This window comes from Sorghum bicolor, chromosome 2 (genome assembly GCF_000003195.3).
Source record: "Sorghum bicolor cultivar BTx623 chromosome 2, Sorghum_bicolor_NCBIv3, whole genome shotgun sequence".
In the NCBI taxonomy this organism is placed as follows: domain Eukaryota; kingdom Viridiplantae; phylum Streptophyta; class Magnoliopsida; order Poales; family Poaceae; genus Sorghum; species Sorghum bicolor.
In genome coordinates, this window is record NC_012871.2 from 22749699 (window position 1) to 22763190 (window position 13492).

Sequence of the window (13492 nt, forward strand, 5' to 3'; positions counted from 1 at the left end):
CAGGGTCTTATTTATAACTCTCTAGGAATCACCACATCCCTTGGATCAAACCAACATAAACGTGCGCTTAAGATTACTCCTCAAAGTCGGTGGAGGCAGGATCCGCGAGGTTCACCATGATTGGTGGAGAGCCTCAGGCGGGCGCCCCACCTGGTTGGGGCGCCTGCCCTGGGTAGCTTCCAAATGGGCCTAGGTTTCACGTGGTGGCTCCTGGAGTCTTCTAGATTGTTCCTGAGTTGACGTTCTGGTCTTGTCTCTATGTAAATCTGACAAGTGGACCTTCTTTTATTATTATTCCAGTAACCCTCCTATAAAAATAGACAATCACCAAAACTCGTGGAATTCTATTAGTGATAACCCTATATCTACTGAGTGCTTGCAAATAGGTCCTTTTTCATGTTTAGTTGACGGTTAAAATTAGGAGTTATCTACTGTCAACACTCATCAATATCTTGTTTATGGTCGATGATGTTTAGATCATCAACATAGACCGATATGATGTAGAACTCCATTTGGGATTTCTTGATGAAGACACATGGGCAATCATCACTGTTAGAGTTGCCCTTCTGCAGAAAGTACTCACTAAGTCGGTTATACCACATTCTTCCCAACTGTGTCAAGCCATAAAGTGATTTCTGTAGCTTTAAACAATACATGTTGCGGTTTGTGTTTTGATTCAATGTTGGGATTCTATCAAGAACCTTCATGTATATGTCCAAATCAAGTGACCCATAGAGATATGCAGTCACTACGTCCATCAACTACATAGATAGATGATTTTATACGGCTAGAGAGATTAAGTATCGAAATGTTATTCCACCCATGACTGGAGAGTATGTTTCATTGAAGTCAATGTTGGTTCTCTGCACGAACCCTTGTGCTATAAGCCTCGTTCTGTGTCTCACCACCTCATTGTTTTCATTCCGCTTTTGGACGAAAACCCACTTAAATCAGTATACTTGTGGAGGTGTAAGTATTACTTGTGAGAATACCTACCTTTTTGTGAGTGAGGATATTTCTTCTTGGATTGCATCATTCCATTGGTTGTAGTCTGAGTGCATTTTGTACTCTGCCATGGTCTTTGGATCTGATCATTTACAAGGATTTTAGCAATTATTGCGGAGAAATGAGTCGATAATTGTAGTCTTTCTCTCAAATGACTCTCCAGTTTCTGCATAGTTGATGCAAATTTCATGGACCCTTTTCGATGCCTGTTAGTGACCTCCGAACGTCATGAAGGAGCGATGTTTGCATGTCGGTGACGTCCTATAGGGAAACGTCCGGGTTCATGTCGAGGTCGCGGCGTTCGCATCGAAGGCGATAGCCGCGATGCTAATCGAGGATTGCCTGAATGTCCTGCAGTATTTCCACCTAAAGGCGGTTGTTGCCGAAGTGGATGCCCAGAGTACAGGCATAGTTGATTGCCATCCAGACGATTTGGAGGATGAGGGAAGGCGTAGAGGCAAATTTACGATGAGGTGGCGGCATTTTACCTCGAGGTGAAAGTCGATTACTTGACGATGTTCGCATCAACTGAGCTATTCCTCTCTGGGAAGAGAAGAGTGAGATGCTACCGAGGAGATGAGATCACCGTGGATTTAACTGTAACAACTAAAGTTGAAAACGGACGAAAGAAATTTTGTTTCGTCCTTTGTTTCGTCCGCAACCGTATACCGTATTTTTTCATTCGTTTTTGTTTTTTACGGGACTGTTGACACCGTTTTTGGGCACGTGTCCAGGATGGCAGGATAAGACGGCAGTATGTGGTTTACAGGATGAGTTGCCGATGAGAATGGTTGCCGATAAAAGAGAGGTTGAACGTGATTAAGTCTACAGGCGATGGTGTGTCTGTGCCGATTGCTATGATGAGGAAGTCTGCCGATGATTATGACAAGGGAGTCTGCCGATGATACGAAGGAAGAGTTCAGCAGCCGCCGATGGTTTGTGACAGAGTTTCAGTTTGTCACGGGGGATAGTTTTTGTTATTTCCTTAAATATTTAAGTCGTTTTGTATACGGATTCCGTGTAATTTGGAATTCGAATTCTAATCGTGTCTGGTTGTAGCTCTTTGAGCAGGGTATAAATATAGACCCTAGGACCTTGTAATGAGACATCTATCAATCAATCAACACACGTTTTTACTCATATTCCAGCATCTATTTTTTCGACGATTTCGTCATACTTTTTCCTTTTCATTACGAGTTCTTAGGAATTCGTCGGCTTAGGCTCGGCGTGTTCTCAAGTTCCGCGTGAGTACCTCTTAGCCGTGACATCCGGGCGCATCGCTGTTGTCAGGACTAAAGTATTCGAGTTATCACCTTTGCCGATAGTAAGGTCAAATCGGCTGGCACGCCTTAACGTTTGAATCGGGTATTAGCCCTTTGTGTTTGCAGATCAGTTTTGCATCAACAGAAACGAGAGCGGAACTGAAAACGGTAGAGCATTTGTCCGTCCGTATTTGTGAAATCCCATTTTGACCGGGATATCTCGTTTTGCATCCTATTTTTCATAAATCCTGTGAGCACGAGATGTGTCATATCTCTTGTCTTCCGCCATGTATAGGTAATTCATATTTGTGTGATGTATGAATATTTGGTATTATACTAATATTAATATGGTGACTGGTCACGTGCATATTTAATATTTGGTATTGCACTTTGGTCTCTATATTTGAGCTATCATATGCAACTTATATGTTCCGCCTTATGTTTTCGTTTACCGCTCATTTTCGTCTATTTTCCGATCATATTTATCTATTTTTGTATTATTGTTTATCTTGCTATTGTTTTTGCTTCCGACTATTTGGCTTTCGCTTCGATCGTATTTTTTTGTTTTCATATTATCGTTTATCCTGGACCGTTTAAGCTCCCGCCTATTTGACTTCTACTCCCGTTTTTCTAAAATGAAAACGATAGATTGTTCGTTTTCAATTTTAGTGGACCCTGTTTAGATTGGAGATAAAAAAATTTTGGGTTTCATCGAATGTGTCGGAAGGATGTCGGGAGAGGTTTTTAGAAACTAATAAAAAACAAATTACATGGCTCGTCTGGAAACTGTAAGACAAATCTATAAGCATAATTAATCTGTCATTAACATATGTGAGTTACTATAGCACTTGAAGCTAATTATGGATTGACTAGGCTTAAAAGATTTCTCTCGCGATTTTCAACCAAACTGTGTAATTAGTTTCTTTTATTTATATTTAATATTCTATATATATGTATTCAAAGATTTGATGCGACGAATAATTTTTTTTTATAGGCAACTAAACAGAGCCACACGCGCCGCGCCGACTTAAGGCCTTGTTTAGTTCCCAAAATTTTAGTTTTTTGGCTACTGTAACACTTTCGTTTTTATTTGACAAACATTGTCCAATCAGGATTAACTAGGCTCAAAAGATTCATCTCACAAATTTCAGTTAAACTGTGTAATTAGTTTTTATTTTTATCTTTATTTAATGCTCTATGTATGCAATCAAAGATTCGATGTGACGGAGAATCTTGAAAAATTTTTGCGAACTAAACGAGGCCTAAGACGGCAGAGGGCATAGGCATCTCTTCCCTTCTGTATCCGCTATTTACGGTCGCGGCTACGCTTTTCCCCATTCGACGCGTTCCCCAGCCGAGCCGAAATCAATCTCAGATCCCCCATTTCGTATCCTCCCCTCCCTCCAAACCCTAACTCTACCCCTCCCCCGAGCGCAACCGGCGGCGATCCACCATGCCGGCGACGGCGGGGCGCGTTCGCATGCCCGCGAACAACCGCGTGCACAGCAGCGCGGCGTTGCAGACGCACGGCATCTGGCAGAGCGCCATCGGGTACGACCCTTACGCGCCCGAGAACAACAAACAGCAGCCGGGCCGCCCCTCCTCCTCCGTCTCCGCCAACGCCGCCGCCGCAGCCGCCAACGACGCCAACGCGGCCGCCAGCGCCGCAGCAGCTTCCGGAACCGGCTCGGGCGATGGCAACGCCTACACCAGCTTCCAGGGCCTCCTCGCGCTCGCCCGCATCACCGGCTCCAACTCCGATGAGACACGCGGCGCCTGCAAGAAGTGCGGCCGCGTTGGCCACCTCACCTTCCAGTGCCGCAACTTCCTCTCCGTCAAGGACCTGGACCTGGACGACGCCGACGCCCAGGCCGCTGCACAGGCGGCTGCGCAGGCCAAGTTTGACGAGCTCAAAAAGAAGGCTGCTGCCGGTGGGGACGCAGATGAGGCTTCTGATGATGTGGAAGAGGAGGACGAGGACAGCGATTCCTCTGATTCAGACATCGACCCTGAGCTGGAGAAGATAATTGCTCAGCGTGAGCGCGCCAGGAATGGGGGAAGGAGGCCCAGGCAGGAAGAGAAGTCATCGAGCCATCGCCATAGGAGCAGCAGCAGCAAGAGAAAATCAAAGCACACAAGGAGTAGGAGGAGTGATGATAGTGAGGATGAAGAGGAGGAAGGCAGAAGAGGCAGGGACAGGAAGAAGTCCAGCAGATCGAAGAAGCATGAAAGATCAGATGAGGATAGCAGCGATGATAGTGACTCAGATAGGCAGAGGCACAGGAAGAGCAGGAAGGACAGGAAGAGGAGGAGGAGCCACCGCAGGAGCGACGACTCATTGGATGAGAAGGATGTGTCTGGAGATGAAGAAAGGAGGCATCGACGTCACCGCAAGCGGAGCCATCACCGGAGGGATGCATCTGACTGTGACAATGGTGGCAGTGATTCTGCAGATAACAAGAAGCGATCCAGCAGGAGGAGGAGGCACCGCCGGTCAGGAAGCAGTGGGTTGGATGATGATGAGCGACATGATCACCGGGGAGCAAAGCGATCTGGGGAGAAGAGCAGGGACCGCAAGAGGAGCTAAAGAGGAGCATTGAATTGGTAATTCCTATATGATGATGTTATTGACTTCCTCTATTTATCAGCTGGTCTGTTGCCTTGCCTTGTCATAAGTTTGAAACATTTGGAGCATGATGCTTGATATGTGTAACAATATAACAAGTTGGTGTATTACTGTATGTACTTCGAGTCTATTATGTGTTCATGATTCGATAATTGATAATATTATTGTCAAGGATTTTTAATATGATGCGTTCAGTTAGCCTTCCCTGTCAATAACACTGCATGAGATAATTAGCATTAGAACATTTTTCCTACATTGATGGAGCCAGCTAGCTGCTAACTTTATCGAGATAGATCTTGTAAAAAATGGGATTATGCCCTTTAGGAACCGCTTATATTATGAAGAGGCATGTTTTTTGTGGAGTGATAGCTTATATTGGTTATAGCATATTGTGTTATTGATTTTCCATGTCAATTAATTCAATTCCATGCAAATTATGCTAGGTTCTGCTTTTGAGGTATTTATAAAACTTTGAACAATCGGCTTCTGGGACAGTTATTTTGTTCTTATATGAGAACTCCCTTTAGGAACCGCTTATATTATGAAGAGGCATGTTTTTTGTGGAGTGATAACTTATATTGGTTATAGCATATTGTGTTATTGATTTTCCATGTCAATTAATTCAATTCTATGCAAATTATGCTAGGTTCTGCTTTTGAGGTATTTATAAAACTTTGAACAATTGGCTTCTGGGACAGTTATTTTGTTCTTATATGAGAACTGTTTAGGTGACATTGTGTCGTACTGTCGTTACAGGATTATGCATGTGTTGTGGTGTTTGCTGGGTTTAATGAACAATATAATAAGGTGTTTGTACTGTGAATTTCTTCCCACTCTGCTCAGTGCACACATTAGTATGTTGGAGGATGCTTGTATACCATGACTAGGACCTTTCTAAGGATTTTGACATGTCTAGGACGGCATTCTGAAGTCTCCTATTGAGCTGCTAACTGATAGTAATCCACTAACCCCTCTTGTTCATAAATGAACCAACACTTCATGCTGCATTCTGTCTTGATTTGGGGGCTGCAAGGCAGGACATGTTAGCCAGTTGACCCCTTCCTACCACAATTTTGGTTACCCAAAAAAAAAGACTGGTCGATATATGCTATGTTCTCATGAAATGTTTCTCATCTTTGCCTCTTTTTAGCTAACATTTAACATGTTTTTTGTTGCCTGAAGTTGCTTCATAATCAATGAATTTGGTCACCTGAGGAAGCTACAAAGCTACTTCCTCTGTCGGCATTGGCAGATTTTAAATGCTACAAATATCTGCGCAGCAGTATTATTTGCATATTTTTGGTCTTTTAATGTTGTGTGATGTGATAGATGATACTGTGCTGTGAGAGTAACGAGTATTGGGTAATTAATTATCTCAAGACTAGGTATTTTTCCCCGTCTCAAGCTCTAGCTGGCAATTAGAATGATGTATTGTTGTGCATTCCTGATGAATAATTAAATTTGCCGATTCCTCATCCAGATTCTGTTACATTTGAACCGAGTTATTTTGCATATATATTGGTGTATCTTGACTGCCATCTGTGTTTCTAAAAGTGTTAGATGCTTAGTTGGAGCGATGGGGTCACACCTTGGCTTTCTGGACATCAATAGGCGCTAGGCGGGAGTGTTTATCACTTTAAGAACAGTTTTTGCCGATATTATCTGATCGCATGCAAATCCTCCTTGGTTTCTTTGGCCACTGTGAGAACTAGATCTCTTAATATCCAGTATCTTATGATCTTGACTAGCATATGCCCGTGCGTTGGTACCAGAGTCAAAATTTTCAACGCAATTCATTCAATATAAGAAGAGTAAGAAACAATACTGGATTTGCCTTAAAATGTTCCACGCAAACAAAAGTATGGTTAAAAATAGGGGTCGAAATCATCATACAAATAAATTTACTCGGCTTATCAGGATCAATTCTAAGCTTCATCCATAGCATTGTCAAAACAAGTGCATGGCCAATAAGCGTCTGATTTAAAAAATTCCAAACCAATTAGAGAAGTATGAAAAAAATAGATCATTCGACATTACCATATATCTAATCCAAACATGTTTTGAGCCACGAATAGGCATGAGCATCAATTTAAATGGGTAAGGTAAAAAGCAACCATGAATTTTGTTTGCTTCTTTATCCCATTCCCTTTGGTGCTAATTTGTCGTCGTCAGACTGGCCAGTGTGGTATTTTGATTCAAAGGGGCTTTTCTCTGTGAAATCGGCATACAAGTTGGCTGCACAAAACCGTGACAATGAGGCAGGATGGGAGGCTGGGACATTGGTAGAAGGGGTTCAGTGGCTGCTCCTTTCCCATGGCACAAAATATGGCAGCTGAAAGTGACTAACAAAGTCCAAATATTTCTCTGGCTATTCATCCACAACAGCCTACCACTTCGGAGAACTTTGAAAAGGAGGAGGATCAAAACAGAAACACTATGTCCCATGTGTAACAAGCTTGATGAAGACTGCGGCCATCTCTTTTTCAAGTGCAAAGGGGCTAGGGAGTGTTGGCGAGCGTTGCACATGGAGGAGCTGCGCTGCACCTTAGCAAACTGTGGGTCAGGGATGGAAGTAGAAATGAAAATTTGGGAGCAGCTATCAGATACACAGCTGAAGATTGTAGTTTGGCTGTGGAATTGGTGGACGGCGAGGAACAAAACAAATGCGGGGGACGAGTGCTATCTGTTCGGGAGGTGTGTAATGCAGTCCAATATCATTTGAACGAGTTTTCAAATTAAATGGCCCAAAAAAGACTCGAAGCCATGTTGTGCAACCAAAATGGAAGCCCCCACATGAAGATCTTTACAAACTGAATGTTGATGCGGCGTTCTCGGCCTCGACAAAGATGGGAGGTTGGGGTTATGTGGCAAGAGACAATACTGGTGCTGTGCTTGATATTGGGGCAGGTTTCATCCAAAGAGCAGCAAGTGCACTGCATGCTGAAGCTATGGCTGCCTACCAAGATCTAAGTAGAGCAGCACATATTGGAATGACTAGGGTGCAACTGGAAATGGATGCTTCAAATCTGGGCAAGGGCAAATCGTTGGGGTTGGGGCTCTGAACCATCGAGACATTGTGCAAACTGAATGTCAGGTTGCTGAAGTACCCATATTCAGTGAATGCCGATGTATATGCAATGTGTTGATTGTTCCTTCTGTCTGGAAAATGAGCCTGCTGGTGGTGGCAAAGATCTGTAGAACATTGCTCAGATCAAGAGAAGTTTGGAATACTAATTAAAAAGATGTTCATCCTATCAAAGCGTGCATATTTAAGCATGTATTTGAGAGATTAAGTAGCACAGAAAAGTTAAGTTAATTAAACTGGGAACAAGCAAGCAGCTTACAATTAAATAAAGAAGATTAACTCGATGGAACACAAAGGTAAGAAATAAGTAACCAAAGATTATCACATATAAAATGAATCCATGCAAAGCTGTAAAAAAAATCAAAGGAAAATGGTTGGCAGTACATTCGACCTGTATGTGACCCATGAGTAACAAGAACGAGAACAATTTTCAAATCCAATTTTTGCGATAACAACAAGATGGTTCCTAATTTTCAGGGACTGTAGTTCACCTCCTCTGTAAGTCCAGTGTGTTTGACAATAGAATTGAGTGCAAGAGAAAAATATGATGGTTCCTTGCTAATCTGAATGGAGATCAAATTAATATTGCATGCACATCAGAGACGATCTCCTCCACAAATATGCCATGGAATAAAGGAATGCAGGGTATGTCTACCTTTGCATGCATTTGTGAGATTTGCAGCAAACCGAACATGGAAAAAAAAAAAGCAAGAGCTGGATACCAGGATCTGCTTGAAGGTACTGCTGGGCTTGAGACATTGAGCAGGAAGGATAGAAACGGACGGTCGAAGAAAATTTCCTCACTGTCCTCTCTGCCTAGAAAAGGAAAAGGTTATAACTTCACAACACGAAAAATAAAGAACATCAGCTCATGAGAGCTGAGAACCAAGCAATGGAAGACATGTCAAAGAGTGATTGGTCAACTAAGCTCTTTCCTTTTTTTGCGATAACTAAGCTCTTTCCTTATGTTTTCTATATTGTTAAATGAATAGAACATTCAAACATGAAAAGGAGTGGGAAAACGCCATCTGAGCTAACGATGATATAGTCTGGCTTAAGGTCGACAAGCAATTAAGCGATTAACTGAATAGAATATTTGAACATAAAAAGGAGGATTCCTAAATCCCCTTTGTTAACTGAATAGAATATTTAGACTATTTGAACATAAAAAGGTTTAAGAGTATATCTTTCTTAGAAATATAGACCCCCATGGAAGCTATGTAAGATTTCTTTTCTGCTTCCTCCTTTGATGTGCCTTTGCACTGTGGTGTCAAATTGCTGCAGACAATAATAATAAATTAATAATAATAGTGTCTCATGAGCTTTTGTTCACTTTAATTTAATACATGAGACCACTAAAATTTGTTTATCCAAAGAACTACAGGAACTTAGCTGCAGTGAAGAGAAGAATCCCAACTTACCATTTCCTTTAATTCGTCTCTTTTTGGTTTCTCGCTGAAGAGAATAGTTCTGCCAATGTCTTCCTTAGGCCAAAATCAGATGACTCGCTGACATAGAAAAGAAAGTCATTCATGATCACGTCCACAAGGAGACAAGGTCCAAAGGGGTATGGAAATACATGAAAGAATTTAGCAGATGCTCAAAATCAAGATTTTGTCTGTAACATGTCAAAGAGAATATAATTAATCTAAGGGGCTTAAGCGTTTCTACCCTTCTTTTTTTAGCGAAATGGTGATTTTACCCTCTTTTTTAGCTTTGTGATTTTACCCCTATGATTTCAAAATGAAGGGTGAGTCTATCCCTGGTCTGTTGAGTCCCTCTAATGGTGTTAAAAAGGACAATTTTGCCCATGAATTTTTACCCTTGTTTTATTATGATATCTGTGTTTTTACCCCTATTTTTAGAGCAGCAAGTTGACATTGTATATAGATTTTTTAGAAAATTTTGGCAGCATTTCAATTGACAATTTATATAAATAGAGAATTTAGTATCACGCAACAAAGTAATTCCATACATATTGAATTAACAACAAATCAGATCCATATAACATGCCATGATAGTACCATATTAGATGCCAACATAGAGGTCCAAATAACATGTCAAACACCAACTAGATCTAAATGACATGTCAAACAAAAGTAGGAACTAGTGCTGAGTTTTCTAGGCAACTAATAGTGAGCTACATATCAAGCATTGAAACCCAACAAAGTAGCAAGCCTCCTAGAAGTTGGTCCTATTCCCCTCCTTGTTCCCCTTCCTGAAGCACTTGCACTTCATATGAAAAAGAGCATAATTATGTTAGTAAAGTTATTAAAATCTATACTAAAGACAAGCAATGGTGGTTTATCTTACTTTGTCTCATTGTTTGCCTCTCTTCCCCTTCCCCTACCCCTTCCTGTACCACTTGCACTTGCACTTCACAATAACAAAGTAAAAGCATGTTAATATAGGTAGCAACGCTGAAAAATAGTAACGAACAGCAGCCATGAATCACATACATTGTCTCATTGTTGTCCTCTCCTAAACCCCTTTCTCTTCTTCCCCTTCCCCTTCCAGTTGTAGTACCACTTGCACTAGCACTAGCACTAGCACTTGCACTACATGTTTGTTCAAAGAAGTGTTAGTACAAGTAAATATGAATAATTAGGCTAAATAAATAGAATTGTCCAGCAATGCATGTATGACTCACATTGGGTCATTGCTTTCTTGTCCTTATTCATCTTGTGGTGTTGACTGCCTCCTCTCGAGATGGCAACGGGGAATTCCCTGTCGGGGGATGACTCCCCATCCCCGTCCCCGTGGGGACAAATTTTTCTCATCCCCGTCCCCATCAAAACCATCAGGACCAGAGTTCCCCCAATCCCCATCCCCGAGTGGGGAATTGATCCGCGCAGGGAACCCGTCCCTGTTTAAATGACAACTATAGCCATAGAAGAGTACAACAATAAAAGAGGACACGAACAGAATAATTAAACACCTTGAAATTTTGATATAGAAGCACCGTTGCAAATACATTAGCATGTTGTACATACATCATTACACTCGCAGATCTAGTAGCACACAGATCTAGAGGTAAGGAGCAAGAGCAGGCTTAAATGCACAAGCAAGCTACATACATCATCGCACTTTACTAGCACTCTGATCTAGATAGCAAGAGCAGGCTCCACCAGATTTGAGCCGCACCTCCACAGAAACCACATCCCTAGTTTCTTGATTGACTCTGTCTGGGTGGATTTGAGTTGCAGAAGCAGAACACACACGACAAGAGCAGGCCTAGATGCTCAGTATGTCGCGTGGAGATGCCTTGCCTAAGTCGTGTCTAGTCTCTGGTGCGGGAGATGAGAGGGGCGAAGGCAAAGCAGAGCCGCGAAAGCTGTTGTGTCGGTGCCTCAGCGGAGTCGCGTCGCGGCTGGTGCAGGAGATGAGAGGCAGAAGCTAGTGGCGGTTGTCGGCTGGTACCGAAAGGAAAGGATGATTGGATAGGTTTAGGTTTACTCGCAGACTCACGATGCCTATAGTTGGGCCTTTAGATGGGCCTTCCCTTGTTGGTTCGCACCTGCATAGCTACGAGCGGGACGAGGATATGGGGATCGGGGGATATGGAACCGTCCTCGTCAGCCCCGATGAGATCAAGTTCCTACAATTTTAATCCTTGTGGGGATTAACTTAGCCCCATCCCTATCCCCTAATAGGGGAATTCCCTGCGGGGAATCGGGGATTGGGTCCCCGTTGACATCTTTAGCCTCCTATTTTGATTAGTTGTAGGACCTCCTTGGCAAGTCTTGGCTGTATGGCCTAGTTCATTGCACTTAGGTCACACCTTTCTTTTCTTGCTAGTGCCAACTTCATCAAATGGCTTGATTCTAGATTTTCTTAGCCTCCCAGGTTTCCTTCTCAATTTGGGTTTGTTGATTGGGACCATTGATCTTTGGATGTCATTGAATTAATTTTACTTGCTTACGCCTTTCTGTACCTATCAAAAAAGAAGTATTCATGGACAAATTCATCCATCTGTACCTCCCTACTAATCTTTACAATGAAAGCCAAAGCATGGCTCCATGGTTTTCCAGTTACTCGCCAAGCCCGACAGATACAAGTCTTTTCCTCCAAGTTGACTACATTTCTAAATCTATTTACAGTTACTTTAGCTTTGGCAAACCCACATATTAGAACCTCATGGTCTTTGGTAGTCTTTGTTTTAGCATTCAAATCATTGATAATAGTAGGGATTATAATGCCTGACATATTACTACCACTCTTGGACCTCAAAACAAACTTCTCAATGATCACTTGTCTAATATAGTCAAGCATTTCTACAACCTAGAAGTTCTTAGTTTTTGACACCCAACTATTAAAAGTTTCAAAGAGGTTGTTATTGATGTAATCTACCCTGTAGTCTTCACTGAATTTGCTTCTACTCCACATATATGGATGGTTTTGATCCAACCATTCAATGGCTTTAGGATCCTTCTCCTCTATTTTCCTAGTGAAGTAGTTGAACTTAGAAATTGTGAAGCTCTTGGCTACAAACCACATATTCTTGCCATGAATATCACCAATGTAACTTTTCTTTATGTCCTTCCACAAGTGCCTCATACATTCTCTATGCTCTACTCTAGGATACACATCTTCTACAACCACTTCTATTCCCTTTCTAGCATCTATGTAAGGACCTAGCATGTATGAACACTGTACTTTGTCAGAAAATATTACAAACTTGAAATTTAGAAATTGGAGTTAGAACTAGGGAATGTGTATACCTAGAGGAGTTCCGATAGCTGTCTTCACATTATTGACAAACCAAGTACAACTTTCCTTAAAATCGGTCTCAATCATTCCATATGCCACTGGGAACAACCGGGTATGACCATCCACTACAACAGCTGATGCCAACTGACCTCTCACCCTCCCTATCAAGTGTGTTGCATTCATTGAATCCATGACCTTGACATCAGAAAAGTCTGGTTACTACTAGCTGTTTGCTTTCAGATTTAGAAGTGGATTTTAGATTTTGGAACTATTTGTACAGTGGATTTAGAAGGTGTAAGTCATCTTTTTAGTGCTTTTTTGTGTGTACCTTGCAATTATTCTCATTACTTAATTAAATAAACGGTTCTGATTGTAGGTGGTTAATGTCAAGCAAGTTTATGTGCCCTAGATGAGGCTCTGCCAAGTATTATGGTGATCCTTTCATCAGTAAGTTATTTTTTCTTATTATTAAATCTTCATCATTTGTAGTTTTAGGTTTTTTCCTTAAGTCTTGATTTAAAGCCTGTGGCTAAAATGCCCATATAAAATATTGATAGCTAGAACATCAATGTCAGTACCTCCACCATCAAATGTCTATCGTGAATTAAATTTCTTTATATATAGCCCTGGTCTTTATAGCATGCAATTAATATATTCTAAAATATATCAATTAACAAAATTCAGTGGATGTAGCAGCGGCCAGTGCGATGAAGATGACTTTGAGGAGGTCTAGTTCAGTCTGATGCTCTTCCCTAATGAGGTTCGAGCTTTATGACAATCCTATGCTTTCATTTCTCCATGACT

The 13492-nt window shown here is 41.7% G+C and overlaps 1 protein-coding gene across 1 annotated transcript; it reads left to right on the forward strand.

Moving 5' to 3' along the window:
• LOC8063856 (CAX-interacting protein 4) lies at positions 3598-5087 on the forward strand. The gene has a single exon (XM_002459837.2). It carries the CDS (start codon positions 3721-3723, stop codon positions 4852-4854), a length of 1134 nt encoding a protein of 377 aa, XP_002459882.1. The 5' UTR covers positions 3598-3720; the 3' UTR covers positions 4855-5087.